The 18453-nt window shown below is 46.0% G+C and overlaps 1 protein-coding gene across 1 annotated transcript in view; it reads left to right on the top strand.

The window, feature by feature from the left end:
• Positions 1 to 2390: 2390 nt before the first annotated feature.
• Positions 2391 to 18453, top strand: part of PROCA1 (protein interacting with cyclin A1) — a 36081-nt gene continuing 20018 nt past the window's right edge. Inside the window, exons 1-2 of the mRNA XM_063957379.1 lie at positions 2391 to 2902; positions 10143 to 10275. Coding sequence (XP_063813449.1) covers positions 2452 to 2902; positions 10143 to 10275 — 584 coding nt within the window. The 5' untranslated portion in view covers positions 2391 to 2451. The remainder of the gene's footprint in view (positions 2903 to 10142; positions 10276 to 18453) is intronic.

Genomic DNA, 18453 nt, shown 5'->3' with positions numbered 1-18453 from the left:
ATTTTCAAGATAGGCTTACTGACTTTAAAAACCCTGCATGACCAGGGCCCAAGGTACCTGAGGCAGTGTCTGATTCCTTACTGTCCTGTTCAATTATTACTATCTGTAGATGAAGGACTATTAGCGGTACCTAGAATCTCCCTGAATCCATCTCGGGGTCGTGTTTCTGCTTTGCGGCTCCGACTCTATGGAACTTGCTTCCCCGCACAGTGCGAGAAGCCTTCTCTGTCGAATTTTTTAAAAACATACTCAAGTCTTTCCTGTATGCTCAAGGATTTCACTAATGTCCCTTGTTAAGCTTATTTTGTGTGGTACAGACAAATGTAAAGCATTCTGAGTCCTATTTGAAGAAAAGTGCTATATAAATACTAATACTAATAATACTAATATTATTATTATTATTATTATTATTATGTTAGTTAAATGTTTAAATAAAGCCATTATCATGATAATTAAATAGGCATTGAGTAATAATCTGAAACTTTAACTCACCTTTTTGGTAATAACTTCAGTGTGCTAATCATATGAAAGTAACCATTAGCATAGCCATTGTGCTCATTTTGCTCTTCCAAATAGAAGGCTGAACTTGGAATCTGTATAATAAAATCAACTGCTGCTAAAAAATGATATCATCATGTTGACACAGGCTTTCCAGCCATGTTTTATACAATAAAGCTACAACATACCCTAAAGGATAGGTGGTATAGTCAGGTGTAATGAGGGGTCACAGAGTGATAACATAAGATCAAAATCCAAGGCCAAGCCAAACTTAATACCAAGATAGAGAGAAGTCTAATGTTTATCGCAAACAGTACAATAATTCAAATGATCACATAAGGGTTTTTCAGGAGAAACTGATTAAGAAGAACACATCAGCCTATGACCTGTGACCTATAAAACCAGATACTATTAGCCTTATTTGCTTCTGACCAAATTAACCCTAGTTTTTGTGAGTGTGTGTGTGTTTGTGTGTGTGTGTGTGTGTGTGTGTGTGTGTGTGTGTGTGTGTATGTGTGTGTGTGTGGGGGGGGTGATATCAAAGATTATATATATTTTCAGTACAACACTGCATTATATGGTTTGTGCTATATAAATAAGTGATAATAGTATGCAATAATTAGCTTAGGGGGAGATTTACTAAGCAATGATAAAAGTGGAGAAGTGAGCCCTTGGAGAAGTTACCCATGGCAACCAATCAGCATTGACATAACATGTATAGTTTGCATACTACAGAGCAACTGATTGGTTGCCATGGGCACTTCTCCACTGGCTCACTTCTCCACTTTTATCACTGCTTAGTACATCTTCCCCTGAGACATCTCCCATGACCCAGATTTATCAATAATGTAGGCTTCAGTGACTACAAAATTGACCATAGTTAAAATCCTACAGGGCCCTACAGCTGTTTTGGGATAAGGAATAACATCTTCTTTAGGGCTGTTGAAGTAGTAGTCTCTTAGGCTAGCTAACAAGGCAGCAGGACAAGAGAATTTGAAGAATTCGTTGAAGGTTTGCAGACAAGATAGGATGTTTAGAGTGCACAATTACCCATTTTGCCCCTGGCCCAGAAGACAATATGGAACCACATGTCATGAAAATATTTGTTATTGTCTATTCTTTATAACCTGGTTGTTTATTAGAAGCATGCCATTTTATGACTTTTTCAGCCTAATAATCTACATTTCATTTGTATGAGAAATAAACCGATAAAGCAGAGAGATGGTGTTAATCTCAGTTTAACACTTTGATTGACTGACACCAGAATATTAACAGATAGTTTGAGATAAACTGGAGCCATCTGCATCATTATTCCTGTATAACAAATTATTAATAACCTGTTTATTACTGTATATATGCATGCCAAATTGTCAACTCCTCTTGTGGGAATATGTAAAATAAACTATACCTAGAAAACATCAGCTCAAATATTGGAGTTTATGTGCTTTGTGAATACATACAGCAGCTGTCAAGTAACACAAACCCAGTTTTCGCTAGATAAACAGATGAAAAGAACCAGTATTCCTATTTGTAATAGGAAATAATGAGTCAGGTACTCGCTCATTGTATTACTAATGTGAACATTTGGCTGTGTTGAAGTGGGGTATACTGTATTTGCAACGTGGGATACCCCTTTACAGAGACACCAGTGGTTTCCTTTTATTAATAAGAATAACTTATAAAAAGATAACTTCAGCCTCGTAATAACTTAACTATTAGTGATGAAGTGGTCGACTAATACACATTGCAGACTTCGGAATATGCCAGAGGCAGACACTACTAGACCAGAAGTAAAGGAGAAGTTTATATGTGAGACTTTAATGTAGGCTTAGTCCCTCCTCCTAAATGTCATTTGTGTCAGTGTCAGGCCACTTTGCAAAGCCCCTTATAAATGCCGCTCTCTCCCAGCCTGGCTGCTGTCTCCCAGCCCTGGTGCTGAACTGAGTCTAAGAGATGTGGGAAATCCTGACTGTACTACTAAGTGGCCTAATGAGTGGCGTGCTGGAGTTCCCCGGTGCCCAGAGCAGCCTGGGAGTGCAAGGCTGTGCCCTGTTCTACTTCCAGGAGCCCCACATCCAGTACCAGGTGACAGATGGGGAGGAGATGGTGCTTTCCACTTGGGACAGCAAGAGGCAGCTAGTATCCTGCTCTGTAGAGGTGGATAAGGAGGCAGTGCAGTTCTTTCTGTCCCGGTGCATGAGAGCCAGGCAGGATGCTGTGTGGGGCAGCGGCTATGGACGCTTTGCTGAAGCCAAATTGGCTTGTGTCCTCCTCCTTAATGTAGATCCACTGAGAAAGAGAGCAGACACCACGGACCAACACACCAGGGTCAAGAGGGGCTTCACCTACCCTGGGACCCTCTGGTGCGGAGCTGGGAACAACGCAGAGGAAGAAACTGATCTAGGTAAGATGAAAGTGCCCCACAAACCTTGTCTATAGACAGCAACACCACAGAGGCTCCTGCTTCTATTTCATAACTTGGAGGAGAAAGGAGAAATGTTCTGCTAGTGTGAATGTCTGGGATGAGAGCTTTTCCAGGCTGTAATGCAGCGGTGTGATGAATGCTTCATTTAACAGACTATGGTCTGTCTGTTTTTTTTGCACAAGTACTAATGCATGGTTCTTCAGTTGTGAAATAACAGGCATAGTATACTGAAGCTTAGAGTGCCACAACACCTGAAGTGCCCTAGGAAGGATGCCTTTGCTTTATTTATACTCGGTTAAGAGGCATTAAACCAAAGGCTACCAGTGAGTAATCATTAAAGAAGAGAGCAATAACGATATTTATTTCTAGCAGTTATAGTCAATCTCAGCATGCTCTGGCAGAATGTACCTATGTAACCTATCACTATCAGTAGGGTATCGGTAAAAGCCGGTCGGACCAAATTCCGGAACGCCGGACGAGACCCGCTCCCTGCAGCAGGTCTCGTCCGGCGTTCCGGAACTTGGTCCGGTCCGGCTTTCGCCGAATCCCCTTACAGTACATGTCCCAACATACCCCTATACAATGGAAACTGTTGCTAAGGACCCCATGACTCCCCCTAAACCTTAGCACAAGGTTTCTATCATTGCTCCTGGCCTGTTCATTAACCGCTCGCACGCTGTCTGGATCAGTGGGGAGCTCAGGATGTAATCCTGATACTGTGGCTGAAAGCGAGCCATATGATTGGTAGCGATAGTTACCATCGTATAGTAGTAGCGATAGTTACCATCGTATAGTAGAGGAAACAGAGAGTGTGTGAGAGAGAGAGTGAGTGAGTGAGTGAGTGAGTGAGAGAGTGTGTGTGTGTGTGTGTGTGTGTGTGTGTGTGTGTGTGTGTGTGTGTGTGTGTGTGTGTGTGTGTGGTGAAGGGGGGGGGGGGGGGAGGGGAAAAATAATTAGGGGTTAAAAACAAAAATGATGCACAATAAGTAATGAACACACCCTGCTGCAGGTGATGACAGATTTCGGAAGCAGCATCCAACTCACATGCCCTGTGTAATAGCACACATGCTTCCTCTAATCAAATAAATCCTAGGTGCCTTATCCCATATAATATCATTTGTTTTATTCATTATATATATTTCCTAACTCTGTGCAGTGGGTAATTTGTCCAAACTCAAGAGAATAATTTTCCTTATTTGTCTTCTCTCCACTACATAATAATAATAACAATAATAATAATAATAATAATAATAATAAAAAAAAATGGAAGTTGTCACATTGTTTTCTGGTGTGGCCAGTAGTAAATATGTTGTACATGAATAAGATACTTGCATGACTTTACCAGCACAATATTTAACAATACTTTACACAATATCTTACTAAATGTACAATACATTCACCCTTTACAGGAAAACACAGATTACAAATTCAGACCATAATTTAGTTTTTTTGTTAAAGGTTAATTATGCAAAGAATACCCTTGTGGATTATCAGATGGAGAGGTGGGGGTGGGGGTGGGGGTTCAAGGATATCAGTTACCAGAGATATCATATACAATGACACTGAATGCAGCAGTAGCTGGCTGGGAAGGGTGAATGAGCAAAGAGCAGCCTTTCAGACAGTACAATGGCCCTCATTCCGAGTTGTTCGCTCGCTAGATGCTTTTAGCAGCATTGCACACGCTAAGCCGCCGCCTACTGGGAGTGAATCTTAGCTTAGCAAAATTGCGAACGAAAGATTCTCAAAATTGCGAATAGAAAATTCTTAGCAGTTTCTGAGTAGCTCGATACTTACTCTGCCACTGCGATCAGTTCATTCAGTTTCGTTCCTGGTTTGACGTCACAAACACTCCCAGCGTTCGCCCAGACACTCCCCCGTTTCTCCAGCCACTCCCGCGTTTTTCCCAGAAACGGCAGCGTTTTTTCACACACTCCCATAAAATGGCCAGTTTCCGCCCAGAAACACCCACTTCCTGTCAATCACATTACAATCACCAGAACGAAGAAAAAACCTCGTAATGCCGTGAGTAAAATATCAAACTTCTTAGCAAATTTACTTGGCGCAGTCGCAGTGCGAACATTGCGCATGCGCAATTAGCGGAAAATCGCTGCGATGCAAAGAAAAATACAGAGCGAACAACTCGGAATGAGGGCCAATGAGTAGTTATATAGTAGTATTCATCCTCTCTGTGACAGCTGCTGTCTTGTGTGTATGGCACTGGCACACAGACTTCTGTAATGCATGCACTCAGAGAACAATACTTAAGGACATTTTTTTAGACGTTTAAGCACATAATGGACCAATAAGTTTAAAATACAAGTTGGTTTATATAAAACAACCTAATATAACATTAACAAATATAGGGGTAATTCAGACTTGATCGCTGGGCAGCGATTTTTGCAGCCCTATGATCGGATAGTCGCCGCCTACGGGGGGAGTGTAATTTAGCTGTGCAAGTGTGCGACCGCATGTGTAGCAGAGTTGCACAAACAGATTTTGTGCAGTTTCTGCGCAGCCCACAGTTTGTGCGCTGCGATCACATCATCCTGTCCGGGACCAGAATTGACGTCAGGCACCCTCCCTGCAAATGCTTGGACACGCCTGCGTTTTTCTAAACACTCCCAGAAAAAATGGTCAGTTGATACCCACAAACGCCCTCTTCATTTCAATCTCCTTGCGATCGCCCGTGCGTTCCAAAATTTCTCACCATCCCGTCGCTGACCGGCGATCCCCATTGCTACAGTCCGTCACGCCTGCGCATTGCAGTGCATGCACAGTTCAGATCTGATCGCAGGCTGTGAGAAAACGCAGCCTGGTGATCGGGTCTGAATCGGCCCCATAGATGTAAAAGTGACAGGAGCATAACAGAACTTAGATACTTCGGTTAATATTTCTCTTGCACAGCAGATTCCATGTCAGTAATCCAGTGACTAATGCCAGCTACATTTAGCAGACAGTGATTAGTAGCTATGGATTGCTCTTATCTGTGTAAAGGGAGCAGTGTATACATGCGTAAATGTCCTTGATAATTAAAATGACTTGTATTTAAGGTTTGTGATGATTTAAAAGGCATCACTAATATATTAAAGTGTTAAGAATTTTCAAGATGTCCCAAGAGCTCTTGTTCCTTGTGATTTCCAAGCAAAGTTTCTTTAAAACTACTTAGAATAGTTTATTTTGTCAGACACGCTGTTAGTACAATGGTGCTGGACATCAGTAGCGGCATCGGATAAGCCACCTTCTATGCTCCTTGCCACTCTCCTGTAACAGCTGTCTCTACTTACCTGTTCTACTTACCTGTTCTCACTGCATGACTCTATGTTCAAAACTCTATGCGAGCCAAGCAACATCCCCTGAATGTCTGTGTGTGTGCAGTGCTTGGCACGCTGACACATGAAGAAGGAGGCACAGGATGGGGGACTTAGCAAGGCAATATGACATTTATAAATAGCCCAGTGCCAAGATTAAAGAGCTGTGATGTGATCGTCAGCAAGTTCTTACAGATTGGGGGAGATGTATCAAACCTTCTAAAGAGTGGAGAAGCGGACAAGTGAAGACGTTTCCCATAGAAACCAATAAGTTTCTAGCTAGCATTTATCAAGTGCATTCTACAAAATTGTAGATAGAAGCTGATTGGTCACTGTGGGCAACTTCTCCACCTGTCCACATCTCCACTCTTAAGGGGGTATCCTATACCAGTGTAAATTGTCGCACACAAAAAAAATGGTCTTTTACCATGCTAAAACCATGAGAGTCGTTACGGGCTATCCAATTAGAGCCTGTTTGTTTCATGCTCCAAATTACCTTGTATCGCACAAAAACACATAAGGTCCGCGAAAAGCCGCAGACTCATGTGCTTTTGGCACCTATCATGGAAAAAATGGTCACTTATCAGGAATTTGGTTTCACCTGCCTCATTTTCTTTATTAGCATTTATAAGCACAAGAAATGGAAGACATTTGTTTCCATGACATACAGATGTGTAAACACAGGTCCTGCCTATAAAAGGCCCTAACATCACTTTTGCTTAATAAAAGAAATGGCTTGTTATAAAGTTGACAATTTTATGTATTTATTAAAGAGTAAAATGATTTGGTTATGATGAAATACTGAGGGATAGTGAAACAAGTACAGTACAGTTTAATTATCTAGTTACTTACCTAGTTCAGACAAAACCCTGTGAGTTATCAGTAAGATATATTTTACAGGAAATTCATTTCTCATTTGTTAAACTCCATTGTCTCAGCTTAAAAGTTGAATGTTGCACATCACATGGCAAGTGCATTAGAAGCACATGAAGAGGGCATTGGAAACATGAAGCCAATTAAACAAACACTATTGTATGTTTTTGGATTGAGGGAAGGAATCAAAGTACCCAGACACAGGGCTGGACTGCCCATCTGGCACTTCTGGCAAATGCCAAGGTCCGATGGGCCAATCCTGCCATTCAGAGAGCCAGAAAGCCATGCGGCGTGTGCATCGCAGTCTCCGGCTCTCTGCTGTAGAAGCTCCCGCGCCCCCCTGCCCGTCTCCATGGGAATGGATGTATGCCGCGAGTCCACGCCTCCTGACTCGCGGCACGCTTCTGTCCATTTTCATGTAAATGGGGGCATGCCGTGAGTACATGCCCCTTGACTCGCGGCATGGCCTCATCGCTAGTGCACGCATGCCCCCTTTCCAGGAGTGCACGCCCCCTTTCCAGGCGCGCGCGCACTTGCCAGGGCCAAATTCGGCCCCCAGTCTGGCGCTGGCCCAGAGGAACCCATGCATGTACAGGCGGAAAATAAAAACCCTACACAGATAAGGCCATGGTGATGTAAGGCAACAGTGCTAACCATTGCTATACCACACTGCTCCAACAACATGCTATGTTATATGGGGATTTGGTGAAATCCGGACCGGAGTCCGGAATGCCGGACGAGACCTGCTCCCTGCAGCGACCCCTGCCACTGAGGAGCTTTGTATGCGCGTGCCCGTTCGGGGGGCATGTCTGACAGAATCCCTGGTATGTGAGTCTGGTGCACTAAAAAGTGCTATGAAGTCTTCTCCACCTTTATGTCACTACTTAAATTATTATATTTTAGGTTCTAAAATAAATAAATCTTACAATATACAAGCATGATAATGGAAAAGTTACACACACACACAGATTCAATTAGGCTCAAACCGGGTCACACAACTCCGATTTTATTGGCAAAACTCTCTGGCGATATTAATGCGTGATTTCAGAGACTCGATCATGAAAGTTTTCTGTTGGTGTTACTGACAATTTAATCTGAGAATTCCTAGGGCTGTGTGGAAAAAAGAGAAAGTTTTAGTAGAATTCAAATATCTTTAAGAAACAGTATGTAGGGGCTCCTCATTCTGGAGCTTGTCCCTGGCAGCCAACAACAGGGTCACCATCAGGATTTGGGTGGGTGAGGGGTATTCGGGAGGCAGTCAGAAATCAGTCTTGGGCCCAGACCAAGAGGGGGCCTGGGTGGCAGCAGTGTGGATTGGGGCCAGGCCAGCTGTGCACTGGCAGGCAGTTACGGAAGAACAGAGCCGCTGCGGTAATATGAATTTAGCGTCGACCATTAGCCAATTGGTGTTCACGGACTGACAGCAAATCAGGACTGTGTTTGGTGGGGGGGCCAGTCCCGGGCTCCATAATTTCTGATGGCTGCCCTGGCCAACAAGTAGTAGCCTGTGGATTACATTCATAGAATTCACTGTCGGCGTAGTAGCTGGCCGAAATAGAAATTCTGCAATTATTTTATTTCTATTGATCACCAGGATGGAATCCTGCGGAGCTACTGTCCCGGTGACCCTTTTTTGATGCCCACAGAGAATATTCCTTGGTTATAATTTAAGTATAATATAAATTATATATAAATAGATGTGAGACAGTGAGAGTACCTAAGCTTTATTTAGCATTCAGAGAAGCAGCCACAAGGAGCGAGTTATACAAATGAAGATTGTACCAACACTATCAGAGAGGAAATCAGTGGCTCTAGCTATCAATCCCCACATCAAGGTGCATCAATTAAAACCATCTATTTTTCTTTCCTTGGTCCGGCATAACCCACGATTGATAATGCATATTGGAAATTAAAAGTATAATTATATAATATAATACGGATGCAACGGACCTTTCTCAAGGACCACACTAGCCACAATAAGTTAAGCCTTGTTAGGTGAATAAGGATTCATGATAGCTGCAAATTGCGGGGAGAAGGAATCCTATTATTGGGGGCTGGCCGCATATATTAATAAATATGTCCCTTAGATTTACAAGTATTTCTGGCTGGAAGCTACTATTTTGCATCTTGGTAAAACCATATTGCACTGCATGGGGGAGGTAGAAGGACAAATATAAAACCTGTGGACACAGTGATTTAAGTGGCATCTCCTAGCTAAACTTTAAATAGCAGTTTAAAAATAAAGCTGCTCAGTATTAGTGCACTACATACAAAAAGACAGTGTTTTCTATGTAAGTGAAAGCACATTGCATTTGCAATGTGCAAAGACATTTTGTTACTCACATTGGAGCCCATTCTCAGACGTAGAATCTGCACCTTGCGTAGTGCTGGTACAACTTTCAGTGGTGCAGCAGATAGTGGTGTATAAGAAAGCACACCAAGCGGTAATTGAGCATCTATTCACTACTGCTCTACAGCAGAGCAGTGACTGACAGGAGCTCCCCAACTGTCCCTCCCCCACTGCGGGACACTGTGGCCCGCAGGTGGGACAGTGAGACGGTCCCCCCCAAAAAACGGGACTGTCCCGTGAAAATCGGGACAGGTGGGAAGTATGTAAAGGCATGTAGGTCCACAGCAGCTGGAGAGATGCATGTTGAATACCCCTATCCTAAAACTTACATGACCACCTTCCATATTTATCATTTGTGTTTATGGCACTTTGTGATGTTATATGGTGTAAACAGATGTAATGGTTGTGAATCTACCATAGGAACTATGAAACAAAACATTTTTGCATAGCTATATTATACTAATATTTATTAATTTGTTGATAACCCTTAAAACAGGAGCAGTGGAGATCTTGATGTTGGATCCCCACCCAATGATTCTATAGTTGGGCGGAAGAATCAATAGCTCTAAGTCCAACAATAAACTGCCAGTTATCCCTTCAAAGTAATTATACATAGCTTTACACCACTTTCACTGTACCATGGATCAGTAGTACCAATGTCAACCCTTCCTTTGTCTCTTTGTTATAGGTGAACACAGAGAAACTGACATGTGCTGCAGGACACACGACCAGTGTGAACATGTCATCCACCCTTTTACCTACAGCTATGGCTACAGGAACTTCCGCTGGCATACCATCAGTCACTGCCAATGTGACAACAAGTAAGCACTCTGCTGCGGCAGGCTGGGGTGTATATATAGAAACAGAGAATTTGACGGCAGATAAAAACCATTGGCCCATCTAGTCTGCCCCTTTTTTGATGCCCACAGAGAATATTCCTTTGTTATAATTTAAGTATAATATAATTATATATAAATAGATATGAGACACTGAGAGTACCTAAGCTTTAGTTAACATTCAGAGAACCAGCCACAAGGAGCGAGTTACACAAATGAAGATTGTACCAACACTATCAGAAAGGAAATCAGTAGCTCTAGCTATCAATCCCCACATCATGGTGCATCAATTAAAACCATTTATTTTTCTTTCCTTGGTCTAGCATAACTCACGATTGATAAAACATATCGGAAATTAAAAGACTATGGGGGTAATTCAGACCTGATTGCTCGCTAGCGTTTTTTGCAGCGCTGCGATCAGGTCAGAACTGTGTATGCTCCGCAATGCGCAGGCGCGTTGCACGGGTACAAAGCGGATCGTTGCTGTTCGATGGGTTTTTACGAAGAATCCATTCGCACAGCCGATCGCAAGGAGATTGACAGGAAGAAGGCGTTTGTGGGTGTCAACTGACCATTTTCTGGGAGTGGTTAGAAAAACGCAGACGTGACCAATCGTTTGCAGGACGGGGGGTGACTTCAATTCCGGCCCCGGACAGGTTGAAGTGATCTCAGTGGCTGAGTAAGTCCTGGGCAACTCAGAAACTGCACAAAGTTTTTTTGTACCCCTCGGCTGCACATGCGATCGCACACTTGCACAGCTAAAATACACTCCCCGGTGGGCGGCGACTATGCGAACGCAGGACTGCAAAAAACCGCTAGCGAGCGATCAGGTCTGAATCACCCCCTAAGACCCTATAGATGCAACAGACCGTTCTCAGGGACCACACTAGCCACAATAAGCCTTGTTAAGCCTATCTACTTAATACCAAGGCAGGAAATTGTCTCTAAAGGCCCCCATACATCAGCAATCACTAAAAAACAATCTGCAGATTCAGAGATTTTTTCCCCACATTGGATTTCACAGATCAGTTGGGGTTGTAGAATGCTAGTGTATGGTAACAATCAGCAGATCTGCAGCCCGTTTCTAGTAAACTGATGAGCCTTTCAAGACTGGCAGAGCTTTATTTGCTGAAAATGATCTCCAAATCACTGAAAAATATCTGTAATGTATGGGCACAGATTGGTGGATTGGGGAATCTTTAAATCTGTGAGAAAATCTCAGAATCTGCAAATTGTTGTCTTTAATGATTGCTGATGTATGGGGACCCATCCATAAAGTTGTTTTTTGCTTTTTAAATTTCCCATATGGATTATCCACCCTCACTATTCATTTAGGTATTTGGGAGGCAAGATATACTTCAGTTATAGTTTTCATATTTGATTTTAATTTGTGGTGCATAGATAGATAGATAGATAGATAGATAGATAGATAGATAGATAGATAGATAGATAGATAGATAGATAGATAGACAGATAGATAGATAGATAGATAGATATGGTTGAATGACACCTATCGATATAGTTTTTCATGTGTGTGTCACACATTTTGTGAATATAATAACATTCTTGTTCTGCTTCATTTAATCTGGAAATATGTATAAGAAAGCTAAATAAGAACTTGAGACATCGTGCAGGAGATGTAGACACTGAAGTGATGTGCACAACTGGGAGCAGATAGTAGATTAGGAAGAACCTGTGTATTCTATGACACCTACTGGATTAGGGGCCTAATTCAGACCTGATCACAGCAGCAAAAAATGTTTCTAAATCTTTCCAGGGTGGAGATGGAGCATTGCGGGGGCGGTACAGCGCGAACGAGGACGGAGGCGGACAAACGGTTGGGGGGGGGGGGTCGGGGGCATGATCATGGCGGCTGGACCCATCCTTAGTTTCTGCTAGCAAGAAGATATTGCGATGCGTTCACAATTTCTGCTTGTTGAACTAGGGGAGGCGCCAGTCAGCATGCTGGGCGGCCTTGCCCAGCGATGGGCTGCCCCCAGCATGCGCTCCAAAGGATAGCAAATTGTGTTGATTAGCAGAATTTGCAATCCTTACTGATTTAGGCCTTGAGTCAAATACAGAATGCACTTTGCAATGCAGGTATTATGAACAGAATGTGGAAGCCACAGGGGCCAGGATACTGCTCTCATGGAGAAGAATGTTATTCTAATAATGAGCATAGAGCTGGAGAGGTTTTAACCACTACCCTGGCACGGTCGCATCAGATGGACCATACTAGCAAGTGCTTTATCTGACCTGGTAGCACAGGATGCGACCAGTCATATAAACAGTGTTAGCAGCTGCAGACAATAGCAGCCGCTGGTGTGTGACCAGAAGGTGCATTACTAGACCGGGTAATGGGTACTAAGACCCAGATGTGCGACAACCACTGTACAGATAATGCCTTTACAGTTGTGACGGAACAACATCCAGCCATCTGCTTACAAATGCAGTGATGGCCTTTGTTGAATAGAAATCAAAAGGCTTTTTCTGGCATGAATTTTTAGATAACCATCCTTTTTACTTGGGCACTGATAATGCAATAGCAACCCTCAGTGCCGTAACTAGCCATTTTAGCGCTGTGTGCAAGAAACGACAGTGGCGCCCCCCCCCCCATGTAAGAAAGGGGCAGTGCGCGCCGCAGTCGCGCGAAAAATTTATAGGGGCGTGGCTTCACGGGGAAGGGGCGTGGCCACAAAATAACAGCAATTCATACTACGGTGCACAGTAGTCTACATTATTCAAATTACGCTGCACAGTAGCGCCACTACACCAGGTAGAGCCCCTTTTATACATTACAGCAGACAGCGTCCCCCTTTTTACACAGTATGGCAGCCAGTCCCCCTCTTTACACATTGTGGCAGCCAGGCCCCCTCTTTACACATTGCGGCAGCCAGGCACCCTTTTTACACATTGCGGCAGCCAGACCCCCTTTTTATACATTGTGGCAGCCAGTCCCCCTTTTTACACATTGCGGCAGCCAGTCCCCCTTTTTACACATTGCGGCAGCCAGGACCCCATTTTACACATTGCGGCAGCCAGGACCCCATTTTACACATTGCGGCAGCCAGGACCCCATTTTACACAATGCGGCAGCCAGACCCCCTTTTTACACATTGCGGCAGCCAGGACCCCATTTTACACATTGCGGCAGCCAGACCCCCTTTTTACACATTGCGGCAGCCAGGACCCCATTTTACACATTGCGGCAGCCAGGACCCCCCCTTTTTACACATTACGGCAGCCAGTCCCCCTTTTTACACATTGCGGCAGCCAGGACCCCATTTTACACATTGCGGCAGCCAGTCCCCCTTTTTACACATTGCGGCAGCCAGGACCCCATTTTACACATTGCGGCAGCCAGGCCCCCTTTTTACACATTGCGGCAGCCAGACCCCCTTTTTATACATTGCGGCAGCCAGGACCCCTTTTTACACATTGCGGCAGACGGTGTCCCCCTGAGAGAGAGAGAGAGAGAGAGAGAGAGAAAGAGAGAGAGAGAGAGAGAGAGAGAGACATACTTACCTTCTCCCCGCTGACAGGCTCCTCGTGCAGCTCCCTCTCGGTGCAGGCTGTGTGAGGTGAGAAGGAGGAGGAGGGAGGGGGAGCAGGGAGCCGCAGCAGCGATATTTGATTGGTAGTAAGCGCCGCTGCAGCATCCCCTCTCCTTCTGTATTGGTTGCCTGGCGCTGCTGTGGATGCTGGGATGAAGGAACCGCATCCCAGCATCCATAGCAGCGCCGGGCAGCCAATACAGAAGGAGAGGGGGATGCTGCAGCGGCGCTTACTACCAATCAAATAGCGCTGCTGCGGCTCCCTGCTCCCCCTCCCTCCTCCTCCTTGAACCCGGCGCTGGTCTCTCTCCTCCAGCGCGGCGCACGGCGCACACAGAGGCGGCATGTAATGAGTCAATTTGACTCATTACATGCCGCTGGCCGTTGCGCCCCCAGGGCAACTGCGCTGTGTGCCAAGCCCCCTTGGCACACACGTAGTTACGGCCCTGGCAACCCTAAATGGCTGTCTAGCTGAACTACAGGAGTGGATGAGTGCCAGTTGGCTGCGACTGAACCCAAATAAAACAGAGGTCCTTATGATAGGACTGCAAAATCAAAGGACAAGACTGCAGCATAGCCAACCAAATGGATTTACACTCGGGGATTCAGAATTACAAACCACTGATCGTGTGCGGAATCTTGGCGTTGTCCTGAATGGTGGCTTGACACTTAAACATCAGATATCAACCACAATCAAATCCTCATTCTTTCACCTGAGGAACATAGCCAGAATCAAACAATTCCCTCAGATGATCTGCCAAAAGCAGGGCCGAAACTAGGAGTTTTGGCACCCGGGGCGAGCCATTAACTTAGCGCCCCCCTCGCATTCATATATATATCAACTTCATAAGGGCAAAGGGGATAGCTCGGCATTTTTTATTTTAATTTTTTATTAATTTGGGCTACGGATGAAGGAGAAATAAAATAATAACCCATATATTAATACATACATAAAATCACACACCAATACAAAATACATACTGTCACACACACATACATTCACTCACATACATACATACATATAATATATACATATAATCACACACCGGTACAAACATGTATACTGCGTGACACATATATAGAGTGACACACAAGCACACATACAGATGGGATGTAGTTATGTGACCGCCGGTTACAGTGCCTCCCCCTATATCCCACCCCCTCACAATCCCGACGGTCGGCATGCCGACCAACAGGGACCACTCCCACCCCAGCGTGGCGAGCGCAGCGAGCCCGCAAAGGGACTTGCTGCGCTCACAACCCCCCCTTCCCCCCGACAGGCATTCCGCTTCCGGGATACCAGCGTCAGTATGCCCGGTCACGCATACCACACCCATACATATACGTAGTCACACACCTATTCACATACAATCACACACATGCACACATTCATACACACACAGGGCCGTCTTAACAGCAGTGTAGGCCCCTGGGCACAGCGATGCACTGGGCCCCCTACCCATCCTCCAGCGGTAGGGGTGGGGGTGCTATCAGCCGCAGCATTGATGTCCCGTGAGCGGTAGCGGGTGTTCTATCTGCCACTCAGTTTGTAGGACCTGGAGCAGTAATTTCTGCTAATTACTCCTTTACTGCACAGATGGTGTAAGATGGGGTGGTAGGAAGAACACTAAACTCTAGAAGAGGCATTGGGATGAATAAAGCGGCCCTCTTACATAACTTCCAGGGTGGCAAGGGGTGTGTAATACGCAGGGGAGGGGTGGATAATGGAGTGGACTTAATATTCATCATTTTCGGTGGGAGGGAGGTTTGGTTGACTGCAGATATCTCCAGTTCCTGGAAATAGATTTCTTAGCTTTGAAAGCGATAAAAAAACTAGAGAGTCCCACCTTTCAAGAAGTTCTGGGAACATGGGGATCAGAGTTCAGGAGCCAGAGCAATCCACCGGCAAAAGTATAAAACTGCAAACTAGATGTGTGGAGCTGGAGCAGGGACCAGTTGCTTGAAGGCTTATATCTCTGGTTCTGGGCATAGTAGAGACAAGCTACCAATGTCCACTGAAAGGGGGGAGTCCCATATTTTGGGGAATATCCTCAAAAAACTCTAAGTTAGACAGAACCAGAGATATCTGGCTGGGAAGAGCAATTAACAGTCTTGGATGGGGACCACTGCATCGAAGTCGGATATCTCCGGTTCCCCTGGGCCGATTTTCAAAAATCTGGTACCGCTGGAAAGAGGGGACCCTCAGCTATCATCCTAGGACCCTTAGACTCCTGGGGCCCTTGGGCAAGAGCCCATTGAGCCCATACGAAAAGACGGCCCTGTACACACATATAGCAGTCACACACATACAGTGCTCCTTCCCTGAGTTATATACAGTACTCACTGTTTAGGCTGTGCTGCTCTTCTCCCCTCCTCTCTCCCATGCTGTTGCTGGCTGGCATGGCACTGTGTGTACAGTGCCGTTTAGCCCCGCCCCCTTTTCGGAAATCTGTATTTCTTGTTCACTGCAGCAGTGGCTGCAGACTTGATTAAAGGCACTAGCAGTGGGGTGGGAGGGGAGTTAGTAATTTGTCCCCTTTGCCCCCTCTTGATGTGGCTCTGCAGTGCTGATCACAGCACGCTGCAGAGATGAAACTGAAAGTAAAGTACAGCTCCCGGCAGCAAGGGCTGCTGGGAGATGTAGTTTATTTTCAGTGTCATCTCTGCTATGCGGTTCGTGTGCCTGCCTGGCTAGGCGCAGCTAGCAGAGACTGGAGCTCAAGCTCCGCCGGCTCCAAGCTATCGCTGCCGCATAGGGAGGGGGCGTTAGGGGGGATTAAGTGACAGTCTCGGCGCCCTCTCCAGTCTGGCGCCCAGGTCACATGCCCCCCTAGCCCCCCCCCTAGTTTCGGCTCTGCCAAAAGTAATACATGCGTTTGTATCATCTCGATTAGACTACTGTAATGCCCTCTACCTTAGTCTCCCAGCAAAAGAATTGCACTGCTTACAGCTGGTGCAAAACACAGCTGCCAGGCTGTTAACCAACCAGCCCCGCTCTAGGCACGTAACACCCATCCTCTACTACTCCCTTCAATGGCTGCCTGTAAAATGGCGAATCATCTTAAAGATTGGCTTACTGAGTTTCAAAGCATTACATGACCAGGGCCCAAGGTACCTGAAGCAGCTTCTGACCCCATACTGCCCCACTCGATTACTGCGATATATAGATGAAGAACTTTTAGCAGTAACTAGAATCTACCATAATTCATCTGGGGGTCGGGCTTTTAGTCATGCGGCTCCGACTCTATGGAACTCACTTCCCCACACAGTGCGAGAGGCCCCAACTATAGAATGCTTCAAAGTAGACTCAAGACTTTCCTGTTTACTCCTGCATTTCCATAATGTCCCTTTAGTATCTACTGTACATGCTTCTGTATTCTATGAAAAGCTGTTCTGTACTTCATTATTGTTCTGTACTATATTATGCTATGTATCGGTTAAGCGCCTTGAGTTCTATTGGAGAAAGAGCGCTATGAGGGGCGTGGCCTAGCGAGACTCAGGAGTGGATGCACAGTGCATGAGCTCCTGCTAGAAATTAGCTGTTTAAGCCTTTCTTGGGGGCCTGGGCACCCAGGGTTTGGCCCACAGTGCACCCACAAGTCCCCTAAACCGCAAGGAGGAGAGCTGCGGAGCCGGAGTGCGGGTTACCCCTGCACTTGCGGGTTGTGGCCTCCACCAGGGGTGAAGCCGGGACCTAAATTTTGGGCTCCGGCCGAACGGACTCCGGGGAGCCCCGGACGAAACAGCCGCTGCACAGCCGACTAAGTCGAAGTCCCCCCAGCCTGAGAAGCCTTACCAGTGGCAGCGGCGGTGGAAAACGAACCCCAGGAGCTCCGAGCTGGCCGCTGAGACGAGCTGCGGCCCTGCTCGTGGAAGATCCGGTGGCGGCGGCCATCTTGGGAGAGGCGGGAGGAGATTAACAGGGGCTGAGAGCGCCCGGACGACCCCCGCTGAAGGCAGGCACATCACCCTGGGCACCTGACCGAGGGCTGGGGTAACTATATAGAATCCCCATTCGGGCCGACGGACCACGGGAGGCGGCGGAGGAGGGAGAGGCCCGTTCGAGCTGAGGAGCGGCGGCCATCTTGGAGGAGGCAAGACCAGAGCTGGCTGTGGAGACCCTGCAGATTCCCACTAGCAGATTTTTAGTAGCCCCGTGCAGTGGCAGCCTGGGGGGCTCTGTGAGCTGGGTGTGCACTGGGGGTCAGCTCATAAGGTGCACTTAACACCTCATACCAAACAAGTATATCCAGTCACTGCCTGGCCCTAGTTCACAGCTCGGTACTCCGAGGCCCCCTGGTGGTGGCTCATATATCGCTCAGTTACAGCACCTTCCCCACTTTAAAGCACAGGGGCACTATCTGACGAAAAGGAGACGTCGTCGGCTCCCTGTTGTTGTTGGGGTGCACGCTGCGGCACATACAGGATGTAGATGCCTCTTAAATGAATCCTCAAAGTCACCTCCCGCAGTCATTTTAGCTGATGTAATCTCGTACAGGGCATAAGGGGATACCTGCCGTCCTAGACCTTAGACGGAGTTCTCCTCTCTGCTGGAGCCCTCCCATTCTCTCAAAGTAATACACGATGGCTCCAAGAAAGAATAAAGCCT

This window comes from Pseudophryne corroboree, chromosome 2, assembly GCF_028390025.1.
Source record: "Pseudophryne corroboree isolate aPseCor3 chromosome 2, aPseCor3.hap2, whole genome shotgun sequence".
Taxonomy (NCBI): domain Eukaryota; kingdom Metazoa; phylum Chordata; class Amphibia; order Anura; family Myobatrachidae; genus Pseudophryne; species Pseudophryne corroboree.
Note: the sequence above shows the minus strand (reverse complement) of the source record. Positions and strands in the feature narration are given on the sequence as shown.